Here is a 22,893-nt window from a genome sequence, read left to right as displayed (position 1 = left end):
ATGGTGTCTATGAGTGAAACCCGGGATAGGAATCTGTGTTGAGGTAGGAGGTCTTTGGCCTGTAGGGACGTTTGGTTGGCCCCTATGAATTCCAGGCATTGCGCTGGAGTGAGGGTTGACTTCTGGGTATTGATCTGTAAAGCCAGTTCTGTGAACAAGTGTATCGTAGTGTTGACAGCTTGTTCAGCCTCCTGGAGAGATCGGGCTCTGAGGAGAGTCATTCCGGTATGGGTAAATCATTATCCCTTGCGAATGTACATGAGCAGCTACTACTGAGAGAACTTTGGAAAATACTCCTGGGGCTCATGAGAGCCTGAAGGGGATGACTCTGTGAACCTGAGAAGTTGCCTGTGAGCTGGTAGGATTGAGATGTGAAAGTATGCGTCCTGAAGGTCAAGGGCCAAAAACCAATCTTCCTGTTCCAATGTTGAAATAATCGCTGATAAGGTGACCATCTTGAACTTCTGATCCTTGACAAACATGTTGAGAGCTTTGAGGTCCAGTATGGGTTTTCAACCTCCCTTTCTTTGGGTATTAGGAAGTAAGGAGAATAGACCTCTGGCCTCATAGATGTTGAGATACTGGTTCTATGGCTCCTAGCTGGGGGAGGTGAGCTATCTCCTACCATAGTAAACTCTCATGAGAAGGGCCCCTGAAGAAGGATTGAGAAGGGTGTTGTGGAGGGGGTATGGAGGTGAAATGGATGGAATACCTGGATTGGACAATCTCTAAAACCCACCATTATGCGTTCCCAGGCACCGTGGAACGCAGCTAATCGGTATACAACCATGGTCGGTTGTGTCAGTCCTGAGAAGCGGTCTTGCAGTGCCTCGACCTTCCCGTCAAAAGTGGTTCTTAAATGCAGGGGGTTGGGATGAGGTCTTTCTTCCTTTTCGGTTCATAATGGTGCTGAAGTTGGTATTGAGCTGAGTACAGCCTATGCTGGGATTGGGGACTAAAACGTCTCTTTTGCCCGAGTGTATAGATTCCCAGCAACCTGAGGGTAGCTCTGGAATCCTTTAGGGTATGAAGGGAGGCGTCAGTCTTTTCAGCGAAGAGCTTCGCGCCCTCAAAAAGAAGATGCTCCAGCGTGGACTGCATCTCTGTCAGGAATCCCAACAAGTGGAGCCATGATGCCCGTCACATCACCACCACCATGGAGATGGGCCTAGTTGCCATGTTGGCGGTGTTGAGGGCCAATTGTAGCAATATTTTTGCTACTAATTGTCCCTCCTGTATGATGGCCTTAAAGGACTCCCAGTGTGCCTCAGACAGTTTGTCAATAAAAATCAATAAGTTTGTTGTAATTCGTATTGTCATATTTGGCCATGAGTGCCTGATAGTTGACAATACAGAACTGTAAAGTGGCAGAAAGGCTTATTCCTCAGCCAAAGAGATCAAGGCACTTCTAATTCCTATCGTAGGGTGTAGCCCTGGACCAGTGATGTCGACTATGGGAATTGATGGCATCCACCATGATGGAATTGGGTGGCAGGAAGGAAAAAAGGAACTCCAATTCCTTTGTGGAGACATAATATTTTTTGTTCGCCCAGTTACAAGTTGGCACCACCAATGCCAGGGTTTGCCACACTGTTTTGGCTGGTTCTAAAATGGCCTAATTACTTGGAAGGGCAATCCTTGAGGATGAAGAAGAGTAGAGGATATCAAGTAGCTGATAGAGGAGGTCAAGAATATTCACTAACAGTATGTGGAGGATGTCCTCCACCTTCTTTGCCAGCTTCTGGAAAAGGGGGAAGTCATCTGCCAGGGAGGGGGGGGGGGAGGAAAAGGCATGACGGCTTCAGAGGAGGAGGATATGGTCTTTGGTGTTATATCCTCCTCCGTACCAGATTTCTCCATCTCCTAAGGTGGTTCTAAGGCCCTAGGGGCTGTCGCCAAGGGAGTATGCCTAGAGGGCTCTCAGGCAAGCCTTGAAGCCTGCGAGGCAGGCTGTCGGTGTGCCGCCCAAGGGTTCTAATACTGCCATTGTGGCATAGGGCCTGATGGGGGTGCCCATGGGTGGCTGTACCAAGATGGAGGTGGTGGTGGAGCCATCTGTGGGTATGTTCTCGGACCCTGCTCGTAGTGGCTCTCATATGGAGCTTGGGAGGAGTACTGTGAGACCACCTCCTCTGGTTCACTGTCCAAACACTCACTAGATAGCAGAGGGGCATGGCTGGCTGGGGGGATATCCCCTGTGCCCAGTAAAGGCTTGGAGCCACTATGTCAGTACGGGGGTGGGGTGGGGGCTGGGGTGCATCCCATACGCCAAGGTCTCTGGTGTGGTGGAATTCCACTGGTACTGAACATCCCAGTGTTGGTGGTGGTGCTGAGTGAGACAGAGACCTTGCCTGTACTGGTCTCTCCGGTGCTGGGTGAGCTGCCGCTGGCTGTACCGAGGTGGATTCATTTACTGGGAGCATCTTCTTTTGCTTGCTCTTGTCTCTTGGTATTGAAGAGTCAGAGCCCATGCCCATAGGGTCCGTGGGTCTGTCAGTGGTAGCTGTAGCCAACGGTGGTCATGCATCGGTGCCAGACTGTGGTCTCCATGCCAGCAGCGTGGAGGATACTGACTGAGATGGTGATCACTTGCGGTTGTCTCTAGGCTCCCTTAGGGGACTTCCCACACTCTTCTTAGAGGTCTTGTGAGAGGAGTCCCCGGTCTGTTTCTTCTACCCATTTCCCTTAGAAGTCGAAGGTTGTGAGGAAAACTATCATCTGCTGGGAGAATGAGGTCAGAGACCTGTCTTCATGAAGATAATCTGGCGAAACTCTCTGTCCTTGTGGGATCTTGGACGGAGCTACTACCAGAGGGTGCACTTTGTTGTATGTGGCCCTCTCCGAGGCAGTGGATGCACTGAGAGTGCTTATCCATGACTGGGATCTACCTGTTGCAAGTGCAGCATTTCTTGAAGCCCGGGGAACTGGACATACCCTGCTAAGGAGAAGGGTTCCCAGTGGGAAAAAAGGTGGGAGAAAAATGATATTTTTTAAGGGTAGAAAGAACAGAAGAACAACAACTAGACTACAGTTAGGGAAAAGCTACCTAACTGTGAAAAGCAAACAGAAGAGCAGTAGCATTAACAGACTGCTAATGGCTCCGTCTCTAGCCAGGGACGGTTGAGAAGGAACTGAGGAGAGTTAGCCCGTGCGTGCGCTGACTAGCCTCGTGGCGCAGCATGAGGAAAGACAGCACATGTGTGGGCCCAACAGACACCGCTACTGAAGTTATCCAATCAGCAGTGCCGGGATGCAGACACACATACAGTGGAGCACCCATAGGGACACTACTCAAAGAAGAACTAGAAGTTACATGAATAGTTACAGAGTAGTTACATGGCATAAATACAATGAATTCTAAATCTTAGCTAGAATCTCTCTCTTTAAAATTCTTGAATTATTTAACTGTTCAGCACTCTTGTTAAGACGAGTTGATAGAAAGTCTCTGGTGATATATTCAAAAAGATGCTTGAAAGGCTGGTGTGGAAAAATCTGTGATAAAGATCCTAGGGCCCAATCCTGTGTTTTTCTGAGGATCCTCATCTTATGTTGAAGTTAAGAGAGCACTGGGTACTCAACATTCATAGAGTTTAAGGCCAGAAGGGACTATTAGATCATCTAGTCTAACCTCCTGTATAGCACAGACCATTACATTTACAGTTATCCATGCACTGAGACCAATAATTTGCATTTGGCTAAAGCATATCTTCCATAAAGGCATTTGGTCTTGATTTGTTTGTGCACAAATGCGACCATACATTCAAAGAACAAAACACTCTTTCAGCATTTGAAAAGTCTTAAACAAATAGGACGTTGGGGGGGAGAGAAGGTTCAGTGTTAGTGTTTCAGTTATTCAATGCAGGGTGTACGTTTCCATCTTAAATCCAGACCTGGGTGTGATTTGTCAAGACATCAGTAATATTGACAGGCCAGTGTCATAACTGCAGCCTCAGTACAATGATGAAGCTGGTACTTAGAACAGAAATGAACTCTGACTGAATAACGCTATGGGCACCCATGCTTATTAAAAATGCACAGGCTATGTCAGACTCTCAAATGCAAGGAAATTCACCATTGAGGATTAAAGACACAATGCAGAACAACAGGAAAACAGTTGATTGAGTCTATGGGTCTATAATACGTTATTCAAAAGGTGCTAAATGTTGTGGCATATAAACAAGTCTGGGGGTTTTCTAAGGCAAAATAATTGTACTTTGGTAGGCCCAAAATAATTGGTGAACGTGCATGTAAATAGAACTCAGCTGTTTTGGTGGCAAAAAATAAATAATGCAACACCCTGCACCAGCCCAAAGTAAGCACCTCAACCATCTGAGCAGCCCGGCGAGGCGCTCGGGGCGGGGGGTTGGGTGGCGCGGCATGGTGCTGGGGAGGCGGGGGGGGTGAGCGGCCCGGCGCGGGGGGGGGGGGGGGGTTGGGGCGGCACGGCGCTTGGGGGGGTGGTGTTACGGCGGGGCAGCGCTCTTCTTTTTTGCCTGGGGCGGCAAAAAAGTTAGAGCTGGCCCTGACTGGAGCATGAGCTTTCGTGGGTGAATATCCACTTCGTCAGATGCACATCGAAAGCTCATGCTCCAATACGTCTGTTAGTCTATAAGGTGCCACAGGACTCTTTGCTGCTTTTACAAACTTGAAAAAGAAAGCACAGAAAGACAGGAATATGATGCAAATGAAACAAATGCTAATATAAAAAGAAAGACGGAAGCAGAAGAATGTATCTCAGGCCTGGCCCAACATGAATAATTAACACATGGAGAGAGATCTCATTTTTTGGAAGACAGAATTAGGGAAGGAAATGATCAGGCTGAAAACAGAATGTTTGTGCTAAATAAGATAAGTAAATAGGTCACTAGCTACGAAGACAGAATGTCTGAGGGAGAATACCAGGGAACTATTTGCTATGAACTAGATAACAAAGGACAAAATAAATTAAGAATGTAGAGATGAGATAAAGAGAAAGTCGAAGCATGAATAGTGCACGCTGCATACGGATTCGTTCCTGCAAACTAACCAGTCAATCCAAAAATGTGTGATGTAATGTAGAGTAAATGCAATGACGTGTAATGTGTATAAAGGGAGCAGGTTTCTGTGTAACTTTGGAGCTGTAATTTACCCTGCATCCATCCCCCCGTGTTTGAGTCTGATCAACTCAGCGTAACACTGATGTATGCCAAATAAAGATACCTGAGTGATGAAGGCTGGAGTCAAACTGAGTTCCTGGGAAGCCAAGTGGAAAGAGGTCTTGGAGGGAATCCCAACACTAAAACAAATAGGGTCCTAAACAGACAAATGCTTAACAGTAGTCACTGTAAACTAAAATACCCAGCTAGACTAAAACCCTCCACAATAATATGTAACATAACCAATCTGTGTCATATCATGATGTGTCTGACCTCCTGTACGTGACAGGCCGCAACCACCCCCGAACACCAACACTAAACTCAAAAACCAAAATTACACCAAAGTATTACAGCCCTCAGGAGACTAAACTACAGTGGATGCCGCTTAACAGCAATCCCAATAATAGCTTAATACACTTAATAGCAACATCTTGCTGCAAAATGATCCCATCCTATTGACTTTAATGTGAATAGGATTCAGATATTGGCAACAGGCATGATGCTTAGTAACAATTTTTTATTGGAAGAAAAGCCCCGGCTGCAAGAAGCTTTGCAGGGCTGCAGCCGAAGGAAGCTCTAGGATGTGCCTTCCCTGACTGCAGCCTGAGAAACTTGCCTATGGCTGGTGCTCGGCATGTCCCAATTCCTCCTTCCCTGCCTGCATCCCAGGACCTGCCCAACAGTGGAACCCCTGCCAGAGTCCCAGTACTGTGGGCTGGGAAGAGAGACTGTGAGCAGGGCAGCAGCGGGGAGGGGTCTGCAGCCCAGATACTGGGGCTTTCCATAGGGTACAGGGGCATTGGGGGCCCACAGAGCTGCACAATATCTCTACTTGCATTCTCCGGTCTGCATCCTACCCTGGCATTGGTGGCGCAGATTGAGCACAACTAGGGGTGAAAGTAAGTTAAAAGACTTACCGGTATGCCGGAGCCCTGAGCAGGGGCGTGGCCTCAACCGGAAGAGGCGTGGCCTCAACTTTAAATCAAGATTTAAAGGCCCCGGGGCTCTGGCTCAGGGGCAATTTAAAGGGCCCGGGGCTCTGGCCGCTGCTACCGCAGTGGAACTCCAGGCTCTTTAAATCACCGATGGAGCCCTGTTGCCGCTACCCTGGGGCTCCAGCAGCCAGGTTCGGGTGGCGATTTAAAGGGTCCGGTGTTCCGGCAGTGGGGAGCCCCGGGCCCTTTAAAGCGCTGCCCGAGCCCCGCTGCCGGAGTCCCGCCGTAGCGGTGGCAGGGCTCCAGCAGTGATTTAAAGGGCCGGGACTCCCCGTAGTGGCAGGAGCCCCAGGCCCTTTCCCTTTGGGGAAATGGGATACCAGGAGGAAGCACGAGCAGGAGAGCGCAAGAGGGGAGGACTCCTGCCTCAAACTGCGTCCATGATGATGATGACAAGTTCTGCTCAATAATGATCCAAAGGAGTGCAGCCCGATGCATGATCACTTTCATCATCTGAGTCAGATGCCACCAGCAGAAGGCTGATTTTCTTTTTTCGTGGTTCGGGTTCTGTCATTTCCGCATCGCAGTGTTGCTCTTTTAAGACTTCTGAAAGCATGTTCCACACCTCGTCCCTCTCAGATTTTGGAAGGCACTTCAGATTCTTAAACCTCAGGTCGAGTACTGTAGCTATCTTTAGAAATCTCACATTGGTACCTTCTTTGCATTTTGTCAAATCTGCAGCGAAAGTGTTCTTAAAATGAACAACATGTGCTGGGTCATCATCCGAGACTGGTATAACATGAAATATATGGCAGAATGCGGGTAAAACAGAAAAGGAGACATACAATTCTCACCGAAGGAGTTCAGTCATAAATTATTTAATGCATTTTTTTTTAACGAGTGTCCTCAGCATGGAAGCATGACCTCTGGAATGGTGGCCAAAGCATGAAAGGGCATACGAACATTTAGCATATCTGGCATGTAAATACCTTGCAATGCTGGCTACAAAAGTGCCACGCGAATGCCTGTTCTCACTTTCAGGTGACATTGTAAATAAGAAACGGGCAGCATTATCTCTCGTAAATGTAAACAAACTTGTTTCTCTTAGCGATTGGCTAAACAAGAAGTAGGACGAAGTGGACTTGTCAGCTCTAAAGATTTACATTGTTTTGTTTTTGAGTGCAGTTACGTAACAAAAAAAATCTACGTTTGTAAGTTGCACTTTCATGATAAAGAGATTGCACTACAGTACTTGTATGAGATGAACTGAAAAATGCTATTTCTTTTATCATTTTTACAGTGCAAATATTTGTAATTAGAATAATAATATAAAGTGAGCACTTTATACTTTGTATTCTGTGTTGTAACTGAAATCAATATATTTGAAAATGTAGAAAACATGCAAAAATATTTAATAAATTTTAATTGGCATACTATTGTTTAACAGTGTGATTAAAACTGCGATTAATCGCCGTTAATTTTTTTAATGGCGATTAATTTTTTTGAGTTAATTGTGAGAGTTAACCGCGATTAATCGACAGCCCTAATTTTAATTACATATCACATAGAATTTTTCCACAGTACCCCTGCCTCATTCAGTCTGCAGGATGGATCTGCTCTGGGAACGAATCAGAATTATCTAGTGAATGAAGATGTCTGTAGGAATCCTGCCTCATTGTCCCAGACATGACAAATATGCTTTTGCTAGGACCTAACTTTATTAAGTAACACAACTGGGAACTACCAGTGATAACTCATCCAGTGGAAATCATCATTCCTATAGTAATCTGTTCAACTGGATAGAGGGCTGCCATCAGCCTCCCAACCCCGTTAACCCTAGAATCCCACTGCTCACACCTCATACAAAGGTTACAGGGGGTTGGGAACAGGGTGTTGTCTCCTCACTCTACCAGATATTGGATGCCCCATCCTCATTCCCCACCTTCTTTAGGAGATGTCTTCTCCTAATACACTCCCACTTCCGGTTTATCAGTGAACTGGAAACCCCATGTTGTACCCATGACACAACAGAATGTAGTATCTATTACAGACATAGGTCATATTCCGACCCCTCTCCTCCATTGGAGTTGAGAGAATTCTTCAGCATCCCCAAAATACACCGAAATGTTTGGGGTGCTAGTTGCTTTGCACAAAAGCAAAAGTAGTTAAGAACCAAGGTTTTAGAGGCCTCTCTCGAATGGGCTCCTTGCGGACGACCCACAACAATTCTTAAATTGCACCCACCTCATGCTCTGACTGACTTGAAAGACTGGCAATTGACCCCTTCCTGGTTACTACTTCAAAATCACCTCTCTTTTATCCTGACTTGGCACTGCCACTAATGGGAAAAAAACTCCCAGAGGGTTATGTCTTTTACTAACCCTTCCCAGATGTAATCAGCACTATTTGCCCTGGCACAAACTCCAGACCTGAAGCCCCACAATGCATCCAAATTAGACTTGAGGTCCGACTCTGGCATTCAATCCCCTTTGCACTAATTTAGGAACTGACCAACAATCAATAAATACTCCATATCTTGATTTACCCTTAATAATAAATGGGGTCTGGCCATGACTGAGGAGGCAGCTGACTGCCAAGTACAACAGACCCATTCCAAGAGCACTACTCAGGGTGCTAAATTGACAAGCTTGTAGTTCAATCTTCTTGGATCTCCTAGTCCAGTGGTTGTCAAACTGCAGGTCGTGACCCAGCACTGGGTTGTGGAATGTAAGGTACGGGTCATGGCGGCTCTGGTCAGCACTGCCGACCAGGCTGTTAAAAGTCCCATCGGTGGTGTGGCTAAGGCAGGCTAGTCCCTACATGTTCTAGCACTGTGCTGCGCCCTGGAAGCAGCCAACAGCAGGTCTGGCTCCTAGGCAGAGGTGCCACATGGCTCCGTGCGCTGCCCAGACCCCGAGCACCAACTCCGCACTCCCATTGGTCGGTTTCCGGCCAATGGCAGTTGGGGAGGGGTGCCTGTGGGCGAGAGCCATGCAGAGCCGCTTGCACACCTCTGCCTAGGAGCCAGACCTGCTGCTGGCTGCTTCTGAGGCGCAGCGCGGTCTGCGGTACCAGGACAGGCTGGAAGCCTGCCTTAGCACCCCCGCTGTGCTGCTGACTGGGAGCTGCCCAAGGTAAACCCATGCCCCAATCGCCTGCCCCAGCCCTGAGCCCCCCCCACAACTCAAAGCCACTTACTGCACCCCAAACCCCTCATCCTCAGCCCCACCCCAGAGCCTGCACTCCCAGCCCAGAGCCCTGACCCCCTCCTATACCCCAACCCCCTGCCCCAGCCCTGAGCCCCCACAAACCCAGAACCCCCTCCTGCACCCCAAACCCCTCATCCCCGGCCCCGCCCCACAGCCCTCTGCCCCAGCCCTGAATCCTTCCCACACCCCAAATCCCTCATCCCCAGCTCCATTGGGTCATGGGCATCAACAATTTTCTTCAACTAGGTCACCAGAAAACTAAGTTTGAAAATCACTGCCCTAGCCTACCTAGGCAACTCCTGAAAACCTGTCAGTTTATTAGCAGTGAGCAGACACACCCGATTCTGTATCTAACTCAGTCTGTAGACAGGCCAGCCTAAATGGGGGTGGGGCCAATATTGTTTTTCTTTAGCTGGCAGTACTCCTAACCTACCAGCCAACCTAAAATGAGGCCAACAGGTTTGTATCCTCTCTTAAATCCACCTTTAGTGCAAATAAAAATTTATCCAGTGTCCCACCATCTATAGATCACCAACCTGATCTGCATGCCACTACCCACTAACACTGTACTTAACCTCTAAAGACTGAGCATGATCATGAGCACCCATGGGCAAGGCATGTCAAAATAGCGACCCTTGTAATAAAAACAAGCAGTATGAGGACATAGCCAGAAAGCTGCTTAATCTGAACTTTGACCCTAATCTGCTAGGTCTCACCACCATTACAGCATAACAAAGGACAAATAAGAGAGACATCATTATTCTAGGTCTTTCCCATCATCCACTAACTTCCTCATATGAAGGTAGTGGCTCCCTAAATTTTGGGCACCCGCATCAAAAGAGTGGCCCATAGATCTGCTATCCTGAAAGGTCCTACAACTTTTTTTTAAATAAATCTTACTTCTTACTATGCCATGTAAACCCTCTAAGGACTCCAAAGTTTGGAATCATTCTATGAAATCTATCCTGTTATGTATCTTCAGTCCTGCTCAACAGCCCTTCCTACCCTATACTCTCCCTTGTCATGGTGATCCCACAGGAACTCCCCAGAGCACCTGAGGTTGCTCCAATGAGGGTGACGCTATTCTCCCACTATTAGTCCCGTGCCTAGATGAGGAGCACCGGACTGAACTCTGAACTCTGTCCCTTTCTAATGCAGTGTCACCCCTGGGCAGGGGAGTGTAGCAAATGTGTGCTCCACGGGTACCAATTTTCTTTTTTAATCTCAGATTTTGTATTTGCATAAAATCCATGTCATTTCCCTCAGTGAATGACCAGCATAGTTGTAGGTCTCCAGCTTCCTGCCGTGGAACCTATAAGTCACCGTCAGTACAAATGACGACAGTGAATGAACCAGTTATCCATTCTAATCATATTTCAATATCAGCCTGGGCCCACTTCATTTCCATGCATACTACAGCCAAAGTTTCTTGGCATGGGCCCATTCCATAGCCCTAAAAGCACTGTGGGCCTGACAGACTAATTTACTATACTTTGACAAGGCTATGCCATCCCCATCACTCTCTCCCCCACCTTCCATCATGAGTTCCTCATAGAAATAATCCCATTATGGCACGTATTGCCCTTTACATATTTTCTCTATTGACTTTGAGAAAGTGCACCATGATTAAGCCTGCCTTACTGGGACGGTTACCTGTGGAGGCACTCACCACACCATGTTCAGTCCCCCATGCAGGAGGTCTCAATGGCATTGGCCCCTCTTGCCATACTTTCGTCTCTGAACTGGATCAAAGCTGTTTGATCTATAACATTCTGCCTGCTGGAAGGACCCACACCCTGTTGTCTACTGCCATTTTGATCCTGCACCCAGGCAGGGGCCAATGCCCAAATTCCACCACAGGGAGGTTGCCTTGCCTACCTCTAATGTCTTGGAACTAGGACCCAGGACTATCCCATCCAAGATTGGTGGTCCAGATGCTGGCAGAATGTGAAGCTTACACTTCAGCTTCTGAAGAAAACCCTTCCAATACACAATCCACATACAGAGGAGTCCTTGCCCAAGGGAAAGTTTATTGGCACCATAGCTTCACACCACTTCCCAAATTATCTGAGAAAGGACTTTGTGGCCCTCCCATAGATCAGTGATTTCAACCTCTGGAAGAGTCCCTGCCTTTGCCCACTTCTCCTTCCTACCAATTCTCTGCTCTGTGGGGGGCTCAAGCAGGGTATCCAACCACCCTGCTCTCCCCCCCCCCCAGGCCCACTCGCACATCCCTTACCAAAGAGAAGCCTCCACTGAAGGTGAACTCCTGCACTCAATGCCATCCTCCTCTGCTTCTTTCCAGGGCAGGCAGGTTTCATTTAACCCCTGCAAGGGAAAAGCTCTTGGTCCTGTTGTGTCTAAGGAGCCTAGTCCCTGGGCTGCTGCTGCTGCCACTAGGCTGCCCAATGCTGCATGTACTCTTCACTGGTGCTGTGGCTGCCTCTGCTTTGACTCTGGACTTATTTCCAGATAGTTCTTGCTGATACCCTACTGGTAACCCTGTGGCTCTTAGGAACCCCCAACCCTAGAGGGAGGAAACCTCTGCTCTGTGTAACCAGAAGCAAAGTTAGACATTTTTAAATCAACAGGTTCAGATAGCTTGCCTCCAAGAGCTTTAAAAGACCTGGTTGAGGAGCTTGCTGATCTGTTAATACTGAAGAGGACAGGTCACTGAGACAGAGCAAATTGGGTCACTTCGTACACTGGGTGCAAGCAAATAATGTGTGTTTTAATATAGCAAAGTGTAAAGGTATACATCTAGGAACAACAAATGTAGGCCATACTCACAGGATTGGAGGACTCTATCCTGGAAGCAGTGACTCTGAAAAAGATTTGGGGGTCATGGTGGATAATCAGCTGAACATGAGCTCCCAGTTTGGAGCTGTGGCCAAAAAAGCTAATGCTATGCTGAGATGCATAAACAGGGGAATATCAAGTATGAGTAGAGAGGTTATTTTACCTCTATATTAGGCACAGGTGCAACTGCTGCTGGATTACTGTATCCAGTTCCGGTGCTCACAATTTAAGAAGGATGATGACAAATTGGAGATGGTTCAGAAAAGAACCAAAAGAATGACTAAAGGATTAGAAAACATGCCTTAGGCTACGTCTTCACTACGGGGATGGGGGAGTCGATTTAAGATACGCAAATTCAGCTACGCAAATAGCGTAGCTGAATTCAACGTATCCGAGCCGACTTACCCTGCTGTGAGGACAGCAGCAAATCGACCTCCGTGGCTCCCCCGTCGACGGCGCTTACTCCTACCTGCGCTGGTGGAGTACAAGCGTCAATTCGGGGATCGATTGTCACGTCCCGACGAGACGCAATAATTCGATCCCCGAGAGATCAATTTCTACCCGCCGATTCAGGCGGGTAGTGAAGACGTAGCCTAAGGCTAAGTTATTGATTCAAGGAGCTCCATCTATTTAGCTTAAGAAGAGAAGGTTAAAGGGCTCTTCAGTCTAGCAGACAAAGGTATAACACAATTCAATGGCTGGAAGTTGAAGCTACACAAATTCGGACTGGAAATGAGGTGCACATTTTTAACAGTGAGGGTAATTAACCATTGGAACAATTTACCAAGGGTCGCAGTGGATTCTCCATCATGGGCAATTTTTAAATCAAGATTGGATGTTTTTTTCTAAAAGATACACTCTTAGTGATTATTTTGGGGGACCTTCTATGGCCTGTGTTATACAGGTCAGAATAGATGGTCACAATGGTCCCTGCTGGCATTGGAAGCTATAAATCTATGCTGAAATGGAAATCATGGGATAATATCAGACAGCACTGTGAAGAGGGCAGTATGTATGCATAGACAGGCTGACAGACAACTTCAAAAGCTGAAGTTCAAGTGCCGGTATTTCCTACATAAAATCACAATCACCCTTCCCTTTGGTGCCAATATTCTATAGCCTGATGTACATGCATATGCATGTGTACAATGCTGATTTGCCTGAGATCTGGATATACTCAAGTGCAAGTGTTTCCACTTGCCTGATGTATACAGTATCCAGGGAGAGGTTGAGGTAAGGTATGCTATTGACTGCTAATTGTACATTTTCTTTCTTTTGCTATTTATGTCAGATCCTTGTTTGATTAATTAACAGTTTCTCTGTGAGTTTCTCCCTCCTTTTTTATTTTAAAATTATTTATAATATATGCTACTTTAGATGCTTTGGGTTACTCCTGCAAAGATTTGTGTACTTTTAAAACCCAGAAGTAACTGCTCACCTTTCAGTACAAGTACGTGTACTGTTTGAAGGATAATGCCATGGTTCCATCTTTTACTGTAGTACTGCTTCTGAAAGATGGCACTGAGAACTATCATTACAAACACTTGCTCTTCCGTGCCGTATGATAGTTTTTCGAGTCTTTAGATCATTTACAAGGGAGGCATCAAAGTCTGGTGCACAGGCCACTAGTCAGGGAGTCCAGAGACCTGAATTATATTGTCAGCTCTATTTTCGACTCACTTTCAATAAGTCACTTGGGATAAAATTTCTAAGTGTCCACCAAACTTGGTTATCTCCTTTTTGGATGCCTAGTTCAAAATAGTTGGGGAACTGCAGCTGATAAGTATACCTGAAAATCAGGCCTTCGGTGTCTTCTCAAGCAGAACACCCTACGGGGTCCTCAGTTTTGTTTTTCCCCCTCTTCTGTAAATTAGGGATAATGAAACTTAATCACTTTTGGGTAGCACTGCAATCCACAAATGAAAACTGTTATGCAACGCTAAGTAGTAGTAATAGGAATGATGGACCATATTATTGTAACTAATATTTGAGAGGGTTCTTGTAACTAGACATGGATATAAGGTAATAAAGAATTGATTTAAACTATTTTTTTAACTTTTGTGTTACACGTCTCAAAACCTTACATAATTGGAAGTGTGGTATTAAATGCTGCCCTGACGGAATGGTTGAACTAATTACACTTTTAAATACTGAATGAAGAGTTAAATGACAAAATGAAAATTCAGATGAAATATCCACAGTACAAGTTAATCTAATGGCAGTGGGTGACAAGTTAATTCAGATAGCAGGGTCATTCATATAACAGTGGGAGTCATATTAGTTAATCACCTGCTATACTTGAGGGAAGAAAGTGGGGAGGATCATATGACAGAAGGCAAAAAATAGAAGAGATCATGGAGGGAAGGGAGAATTAAAATGAAAGGAAACATGCTGGGGGACTTGGGAAGGGAAAGTACCAATTGGAGAGGGAGACCTAGGAGGTAGAACAGCATGGAAGGGAATACAGTGAGAAGAAGGAATGGTCAAAATTAGGGGGGAAAGAATCAGAGTGAAGATCTCTAAGAGAGAAAGGAATGTAACCTTGGAGGAGAGAAAGGCACAGAAAAAAGAAAGAGGATAGATTCATAGATTATAAGGCCAGAAGGGACAATTGTGATCATCTAGTCTGACCTCCTGTATAACACAGGTCATAGGACTTCCCTGAATAATTCCTCTTTGAACTAGAGCATATCTTTTAGAAAAACATCCAATCTTGATTTAAGAATAGACAATTTTTGCTAAGTTGTTCCAATGGTTAATTACTACGCTCACTGTTAAAAATGTGTACCTTATTTCAAGTCTGAATTTGTCTAGCTTCAACATCCAGCCATTGGATTTCATTAAACCTTTGTCTGCTAGATTGAAGAGGCTATTTTAGAATGTTTGTTCCCCATGTAAGTGCTTACAAACTGTGATGCCTTAACCACCTTCTCTGATAAGCTAAATAGATTGAGTTCCTGGAATCTATCACTATAAGGCATGTTTTCTAATCCTTTAGTCATTCTCATGACTCTTCTCAGTCTCCAATTTATCAACATCCTTCTTGAATTGTGGACACCAGAACAAAAACAGTAATCCAATAGCAGTTGCACCAGTGTCAAACGCAGAGATGGTAATAGAGCCTCCCAACTCCTAGTTGATATTCCCATGTTTATACATCCAAAGATTTCATTAGTCCTGTTGGCCACACCATTAAACCCGAAACTCATGTTTAGCTGATTATTCAGCAAAATCTGAACATCTTTTTCAGGGTCACTGCTTCCACCCCCATCCTTCCACCCACCACCCATATGTAGGAGCAAACAATACAGGCCTGTAAGTGTGGCCCATATTGTTTGCTCCTACATACATATCTTTACATTTGACTATATTAAAATGCTTAGTTTTTGTGCCCAGAAATATAGAAGAAAGGTGCAAAAGGAGGAAAGAGAGAATAAAAATATTTGGAAGTATAATACACATTTTTGATATAAGTATCTTTTTCAGGAGCTTAGCCATAGAAAACAAAATCAGTAACAGAAACTGATTGTGTAAAGGGCAGCAGTACTTCACATATTTGCATTTCAAAAACAAAAAAATCTGGAATAGATATATGTTGACTTTTTTCAGATTCTTTTTCTAGCGTCTGTCAGACACACACACCCCAGCCCTATTACTGTGTACGTCCAAAGCTTTAAATACAATAACGCAGACATCACCTGTTCTCAAGCATGCTTCACTTGTTATGGAGAAAAAAGGTACCAAAATGCCAGAGAAACAGAACACACATTTGATGAATAACCTCAGGCTTTCAGTGAGCCTTCTGGGATACATATTTAGACAAACAAAGGCTAGATGGTGTATAACGCTTAATAGGGCATGTTTAAGTGATATTTAGTATGATCAACACCACTTGTGCTATGTTTTTTCAAATGTATTATGGAAAAATCTTAAACTTGACAGGGTAAGACAGAGTTAGAAATAGATCATGTTATGCTGATATAAAAGTGCATACAACAGTACAATTATAAGGAGATTATTCATTCTTTTCTTAAAGTTCCAACTACACAGACAGATACACAGATGTTCAAGTTAATAAACAGTGATTACCTCAAGGCAGCAGTTTTTCCATTTTTGTGAGTACATGTAACCTGCCGGGTCTGATATCCAATCTGTATGTCCCAATATTTGTTCTCTTGTCTGTTCTGTCTATTTCGATTCCTCTTTTTCTTAATAAGCTCCCGAGCTTCAGGATCCCGTACTCCTTTTTCTCTGTCCTTCTCCTTTTCTTTGTTCTTCCCTCGTTTCCTTGCTTGCCTTATATGTCTTGAGTGGGGCATTGAGCATGTACTCCAGGATCCCACATTCAGGCTGTGCAAGCTTTCCTCAGTAGTACATGGGGTAGAGTGACAGATCTGAAATTCAGTCAGGTTAGGGCAAGCAGAGCCACCAAACTGAGGTGGAGCAACAATGTGACGAGTTCGATGCTGAAGTCCATTGCCACAAGTCTTGGAACATTCTGACCAGGGGGAGAACTCTGCCACAATACAGTCCTGGCGGCAAGGGATGAGGCATGCCTGTTCCAGGCGTGGCTTTGGTTCAAAGTACTCGCATATGACATCCTCAGCAGAAACCCCATTTGATTTTTGGACACAAGTTACATCTCTCATCTGGATTCCTTCTTCTCCTTTGGTGCATTCCACTGGTTTTTCAAGATTCCTTGAAATAACTGGCTGACACTGATTCCAGTTGCCTAACTGCCAATCATACAGTTCTTTGTGCCAGTCACAAACCCTGAAACAGTTCTGTTGGTTCTCAGGCCTCTCTATCTGTTTACAATTTGTGGGCAGTGTTGTCCATCCTTCCACATGAGCACACCATACTGCCCGTGTTTGGATACCACCTGGACCACATTCATCTCCCATACATCTTCCCCATGGACCTAGGAAACAAGATGAAAGCCACTGTCATATTTTACATTTAATTACTGCTTAAGTATTAACCTCAAGATACAGCGAGAAAGCACAAGAATCAAGAGTGTATTCTTTCCCGATAGCCCTACAAAGTAGGATCTTCGTATGATCTGTGGGAAAGAAAAGTTATTGATTTTCACCTATTACAGAGTACAATCTCAGACAGCCTATATAACAGAACAAGTGAGGGACTATCCATCTGTTTTCTGGTCTTTTTTGTGATTATAAATGGATTTTACTACATAGTTTTCTTTTTATGTTGAGTAATTAAAATATTTATGCTCCTGGAGTTCATCAGGGATTGATCACATCAGAATTAAGACATTATACAATTCATTTGTCAAGATTTGTTTTGCCAGGAAAATGGGAGAAAGGCTTCCCCACGATATGTGTAAATAATCTCAGCTCCACCTACAGGCAAACTCTTCTGGAGATCAGATTTTGGTTTTCTGTCTAGCTTTTCCAATGCAACCCAACTTCATAGTCACATGCTACATAGACATAGTTCTCATTTTTCTAAATTGTGTCAAATAAAGAGAATAATATAAAAAAAAAATCTGAAAAACAGTGGTCATTGCAGGTGATGTGAGACCTATTTTGCCAACTTTTAAATCCTCCCCATACTACTAAAAAATAAAGGAATCAGACTAAGTAAGCCAGTGTTTCTCAAACTGGGGCCGCCGCTTGTGTAGGGAAAGCCCCTGGCGGGCCGGGCCGGTTTGTTTACCTGCTCCGTCCGCAGGTCCCTCGGTCTGTGCCACTTCCAGCAGCCCCCATTGGCCTGGAGCGGCGAACCGCGGCCAGTGGGAGCCGCGATCGGCCGGACCTGCGGACCGGGCAGGTAAACAAACTGGCCTGGCCCGCCAGGGGCTTTCCCTACACAAGCGGCAGTTCCAGTTTGAGAAACACTGAAGTAAGCCTTTGTTCTGAGTAACTCATGAAGAGTCCTAGTGAAATATATATTCAGAGATGAAGTCTTACCAGTTCATGGAAATTTACAGAATGATAGAAATAAGTGATGAAAAAGAGATACTAGGTCTACAATGGGCATACTTGTTTACACTAATAACAAAACCATTAGAATTATCATGGATTTGAAAGCTTACAATGTAAACAGTTGCTGTGGTTTTAAAAAAAAAAGCACAATATTCAACAGGGCAAATTCACAAAAATCCACAAGTTACATAAAGGGAGGACTGTCGTGTTTATTATGAAAGCTACTGCCTGTTATTTTCCTGAGTTTTGACAAATTGATCAAAAGTGAAAAGATGCCATTTCTGTCTGCCGAAATTGCAAATCTGAATTAAGGATGAAATGTTATGATATTCAGGTATATAAAATCTCAGCTCTGACGTTATTGTTACAGTCACAAAATGAAAGTCAGACTTCTTGCATAGGTGTCTTGCTAAAAAAGTATGAAATACGCACAAGATTATATTACAACTAAAAAATAAACCTGTGCTGAATTTATTAACCTGTTCTCTATTAAATCATTCATGCCCATTGGATGAGCAAAGAAAGAAAATAAAATCCAGCTAACTTTCTGTTGAAAAGCTGAAAAAATACTGACCTTAGTGTGCATTTACTTATATTCTCAGAAGTTCTCCTATGTACTCAGTAAAACATTGTTTTTAATTTTTGGTTTAACTCCACTGTGGAAGAGGAGAAAGTCAGGCTGTGTAGCAAAATTACAATCACAATTTCTCCATAGTACAAATATCCACCACCAAACACAGATCTTATAAAACCAAATGGCTATCTAAAAAGTCCTTTCTTTGACAGAGAAGTTCCAGTGTCCATGCACACAATGGAGGCCAGACAATGCAATCCTTATTTATCTGAATGACCCCACTGATCATAATGGGAATATTTGCATGAGTAGAGTTATAGGATTTGCAAGGTTGAGCCCTTGTGACAGTGATAAAGAATTTTAAACATTTTTTTTCATTTAGTGACTGGCAGGAGTTTGGAGACCTCCTATCACTGACTCCCACAGACTTCAAAAACTTCCATTGGGAATGTCGCCTGTGACTCTAACATTAACTTCAGTGGGAGTGTTGGAAGCAGACTTATGGTAAGATATGGCACTTAGTCTCTGTAGCCCTTGCTAGTGTACTTTTGAACAGACTCTTGATTACAATACACTGCACTGTAGTTGAACAGTTTGCTTATGGATATTAAAACCTGAGCATTACATATATGATAGCAATGCCAGCTGGCAGACAGATTCAGCACATGAAAACTCCTGTACTGTTTTCTGCAGATTAAGTTTGAATTAGGGTTTCCAAGGTTTAGCTAGATACCCAGAAAAATAAATGTATGTTTTAAGTACAAATACATTTCTGTTCCCATTTCAGTAAGATTACCCTAGTTTATCTCTAACCAGCCTTCCACAAATGACATAATCATCGTTGTATTCATTTTATTCTAAGTATATTTACACTGAGCACAAAGCGATTGCATTTCCTCAGAAAATTGCATGGAGTTCTATTTAAGAACACCAACCAAGTCTAAAGGAAAAGAATAAAAACCAACTAAAGCAAGGATAGTAATATAATCACAACTGAACATAAAGCTAACTCATTCAACTTGCAGACTGGAAACTCCTGTCTTATCACATTACTGCACCTTGTATATACCATACGTATCCAATTAAGAGAGACTCTTTTAAAGATCAGATCTTTGTCACTAAACTCCAGATGAAGGGTGAAATAATCAAGTATTCAAGAGAGAGTGCACCATATCTAAAAATTGTTCTGAACAGCTGAGCATTGCTGGCCCAAATAAATCTCATGTTCATACTAATCTAAATGCTAAAAATTGTAGTTAGGACATTAAATGCAAACTGCAGTAATGTAAATGTGAAAAATGGTAAAAATGCTGTATTAGAAGGTGATAAATGGGCTCTGCATTTATCTGTGGAACGGTATGAACTAACTCCACAATTTTAGCTGCACCTTCTAGCACTGCTATGCTGTCAATGGTTTTAACGCAGCCATAAAATCTGCTGTTGGATAAAAGATGACACAAAAGGAGTTAGAATAAAAGAATATTAAAACAAAACAAAAACACAGAATACCTCGTCTATTTTTAAAAGTTCTAAGTTTAGAAGACAAATGGAAAATTTATTAGTTCTGGGTTTTTTTGGGTTTTTTTGGTTTTTTTTGAGGGGGGGGTATAAAATTGAAAATGGCTTCCTCTTAAAAATGAATATTTGAAAGTTTTAACTTCATCAAGTGGCTGAGAACCAAAGGGACTACTCATATACATCAAGTGAAGTGCAGCACAATGTTTGCAGGACTGGGACCCTTGTAAATTTCATCTCCTAAACATTCAACTGCATGGGCCAGTATTCCTACAAGCTTTCATGAGAATGTATTAATTTGGCTAAGGAAAAAATGTTGTAATTTGTTGCAAATGAATTGTATCTCAGGGCAACTGCCCTCAAAACTTCCTAAATCTGTAAATATCCACTACAAGAAGTTTCACTAATTTTCTTGTGGGTGAAATGATGACTTTTCACTCATGTTTATCTACCTATCAATCTTATGCCTTCATTATGTCTGAAGTACAAAATCTCAATGGAAGGGGAGAGAGAAGAATCATATGAACAAAAATTATGAATCAGGCCCTCCAAATCATGAGATTTAAAAATAATAAATTCGGGTCTCTGGTTTATAAGCCTTTAAAATTCACATTTACAAGCTTTACTCTACAACCATGAGAGCTCGATATATAGTATTTTTATTACTTTTTTTTTAAATTACTGGCTCATATACCATTATGATCATTGAGTCTGACCTCCTGCACATTGCAGGCCACAGAACCTCGCCCACACACTCCTGTAATACACCCATAACCTCTGGCTGAGTTACAGAAGTCCTCAAATCATGATTTAAAGACTGCATATTATAGAGAATCCACCATTTACACTAGTTTAAACCTGCAAGTGACTCATGCTCTATGCTGCAGAGGAAGATGAAAAAAACCCAGAGTCTCTGCAAATCTGAACTGGGGAAAATTCCCTGCCAACCCCAAATATGGTGATCAGTTAAACCCTGAGCATGTGGGCAAGACCCTCCAGCCAGACACCTGGGAAAAAATTATCTGTAGTATCTCAGAGCCCTCCCCATCTACTGTACCATCACAGGACATTGGAGATATTTGCTAGCAGTCGCAGCCTGGCCACATGCCATTGTAAGCAGTCCCATCATACTATCCTCTCCATAAACTTATCAAGCTCAGTCTTGAAGCCACTTAGGTTTCTTTGCATCCCACTGCTCCCCTTGGAAGGACTGTTCCAGAACTTCACTCCTCTGATGGTTAGAAAGCTTCATCTAATTTCAAGAATAAACTTGTCGATGGCCAGTTTATAGCCCTTTGTTCTTGTGTCCACATAGGTGCTTAACTTAAATAACTCCTCTCCCGCCCTCGAATCATAGAATCATAGACTACCAGGGTTGGAAGGGACCTCAGGAGGTCATCTAGTCCAACCCCCTGCTCAAAGCAGGACCAATCCCCAACTAAATCATCCCTCTGATGTATTTATAGAGCACAATCATATCCCTTCAGCCTTCTTTTGGTTAGGCTAAACAGGCCAAGCTCCTTGAAGTCTCCTCCCACAAGGTAGGTTTTCCATTCCTCAGATCATCCTAGTAATTTCCAGTTTGAATTCATCTTTCTTAAACAATGGAGACCAGAATTCCACACAGTATTCCAGATGAGATCTGACCAATGCCTTGTATAAAAATACTCATACTTCCCTGTCTCTATTGGAAATACCTCACCTGATGCATCCTAGGGTTGTGTTAGCCTTTTTCACAGACACATCACGTTGGCGGCTCATAATCATCCTGTGATCAACCAAAACACCCAGAGAGCTTCTCCAGGAACAAGGGCTTTAAAGAAAAACACCAAATATCACAAAACACATGCTAAAATCATTAAACTGGCAACACTACTTGCCATTCTGGAAGTCCATGAATCCGTCTTATGCTAAAGGAATGTCCAATGGTTTAAATATTATTAAACGAGGCTGAAATGACTGCTGCTTCATTACATTATAATGTGACTACTGGCTGAAAGCACACCTAGAGAATCGGTGGCTTCCAGACCATCATGAAGATAGAACACCCCAAAACTGAGGTTTTCTTTGATATTTTCTTCAAGTTTAGATTCGTGAGGCCTCTCAGAGTTTAATCCAGAAAACATTATTGTGACAGGTTCGGTCACAGAGACCCCCTTGGGACTGTTACCTGATGTGCTGAAACTACCTCTGAGCCTGTTTTCCCTGTCAGCTTGGGACTCCAGAACCCTGCCTCATTGAGCCAGACATGCTAGTCTGCTGTAACACAGACCCAAGTCTGGTCCACGCCCCCAAAGCTGCAGACTTTAACCAAAAACTGCTCAGCAAGTCACCTATCTCCAGCACCCAGACACCCAGCTCCCAATGGGATCCAAACCCCAAATCAATCCGTTTTACTCTGTATAAAGCTTATACAGGGTAAACTCAAATTGTCCGCCCTCTATAACACTGATAGAGAGATATGCACAGCTGTTTGCTCCCCCAGACATTAATCACTTACTCTGGTTAATTAATAAACAAAAGTGATTTTATTAAGTATAAAAAGGAGGATTTAAGTGGTTTCAAGTAATAACAGACAGAACAAAGAAAGTTACCAAACATCATAAAACAAAACACGCAAGTCTAAGCCTAATACATTTAAGAAACTGAATACAGATAAATCTCCCCTCAGAGATGTTCCAATAAGCTTCTTTCACAGACTAGACTCCTTCTTAGTCTGGGCCCAATCCTTTCCCCATTGTGAAAGTTACTAGTGACCCCTCCTTAATCCGAGCAGTC

General features: G+C 43.8%; 1 protein-coding gene across 1 annotated transcript in view; it reads right to left on the bottom strand.

Moving 5' to 3' along the window:
• Positions 1-22,893, bottom strand: part of THSD7A (thrombospondin type 1 domain containing 7A) — a 352,561-nt gene that overhangs the window by 183,973 nt on the left and 145,695 nt on the right. Inside the window, exon 2 of the mRNA XM_026649434.1 lies at positions 16,168-16,999. Within this exon, the coding sequence (XP_026505219.1) occupies positions 16,168-16,999 (832 nt within the window). The remainder of the gene's footprint in view (positions 1-16,167; positions 17,000-22,893) is intronic.

Source organism: Terrapene carolina, unplaced genomic scaffold (genome assembly GCF_002925995.2).
Source record: "Terrapene carolina triunguis isolate 2854851 unplaced genomic scaffold, T_m_triunguis-2.0 Scaffold84, whole genome shotgun sequence".
NCBI classification, from domain to species: domain Eukaryota; kingdom Metazoa; phylum Chordata; order Testudines; family Emydidae; genus Terrapene; species Terrapene triunguis.
The sequence above is the reverse complement of the archived record's forward strand: the minus strand, read 5'-3'. Positions and strand labels throughout refer to the sequence as shown.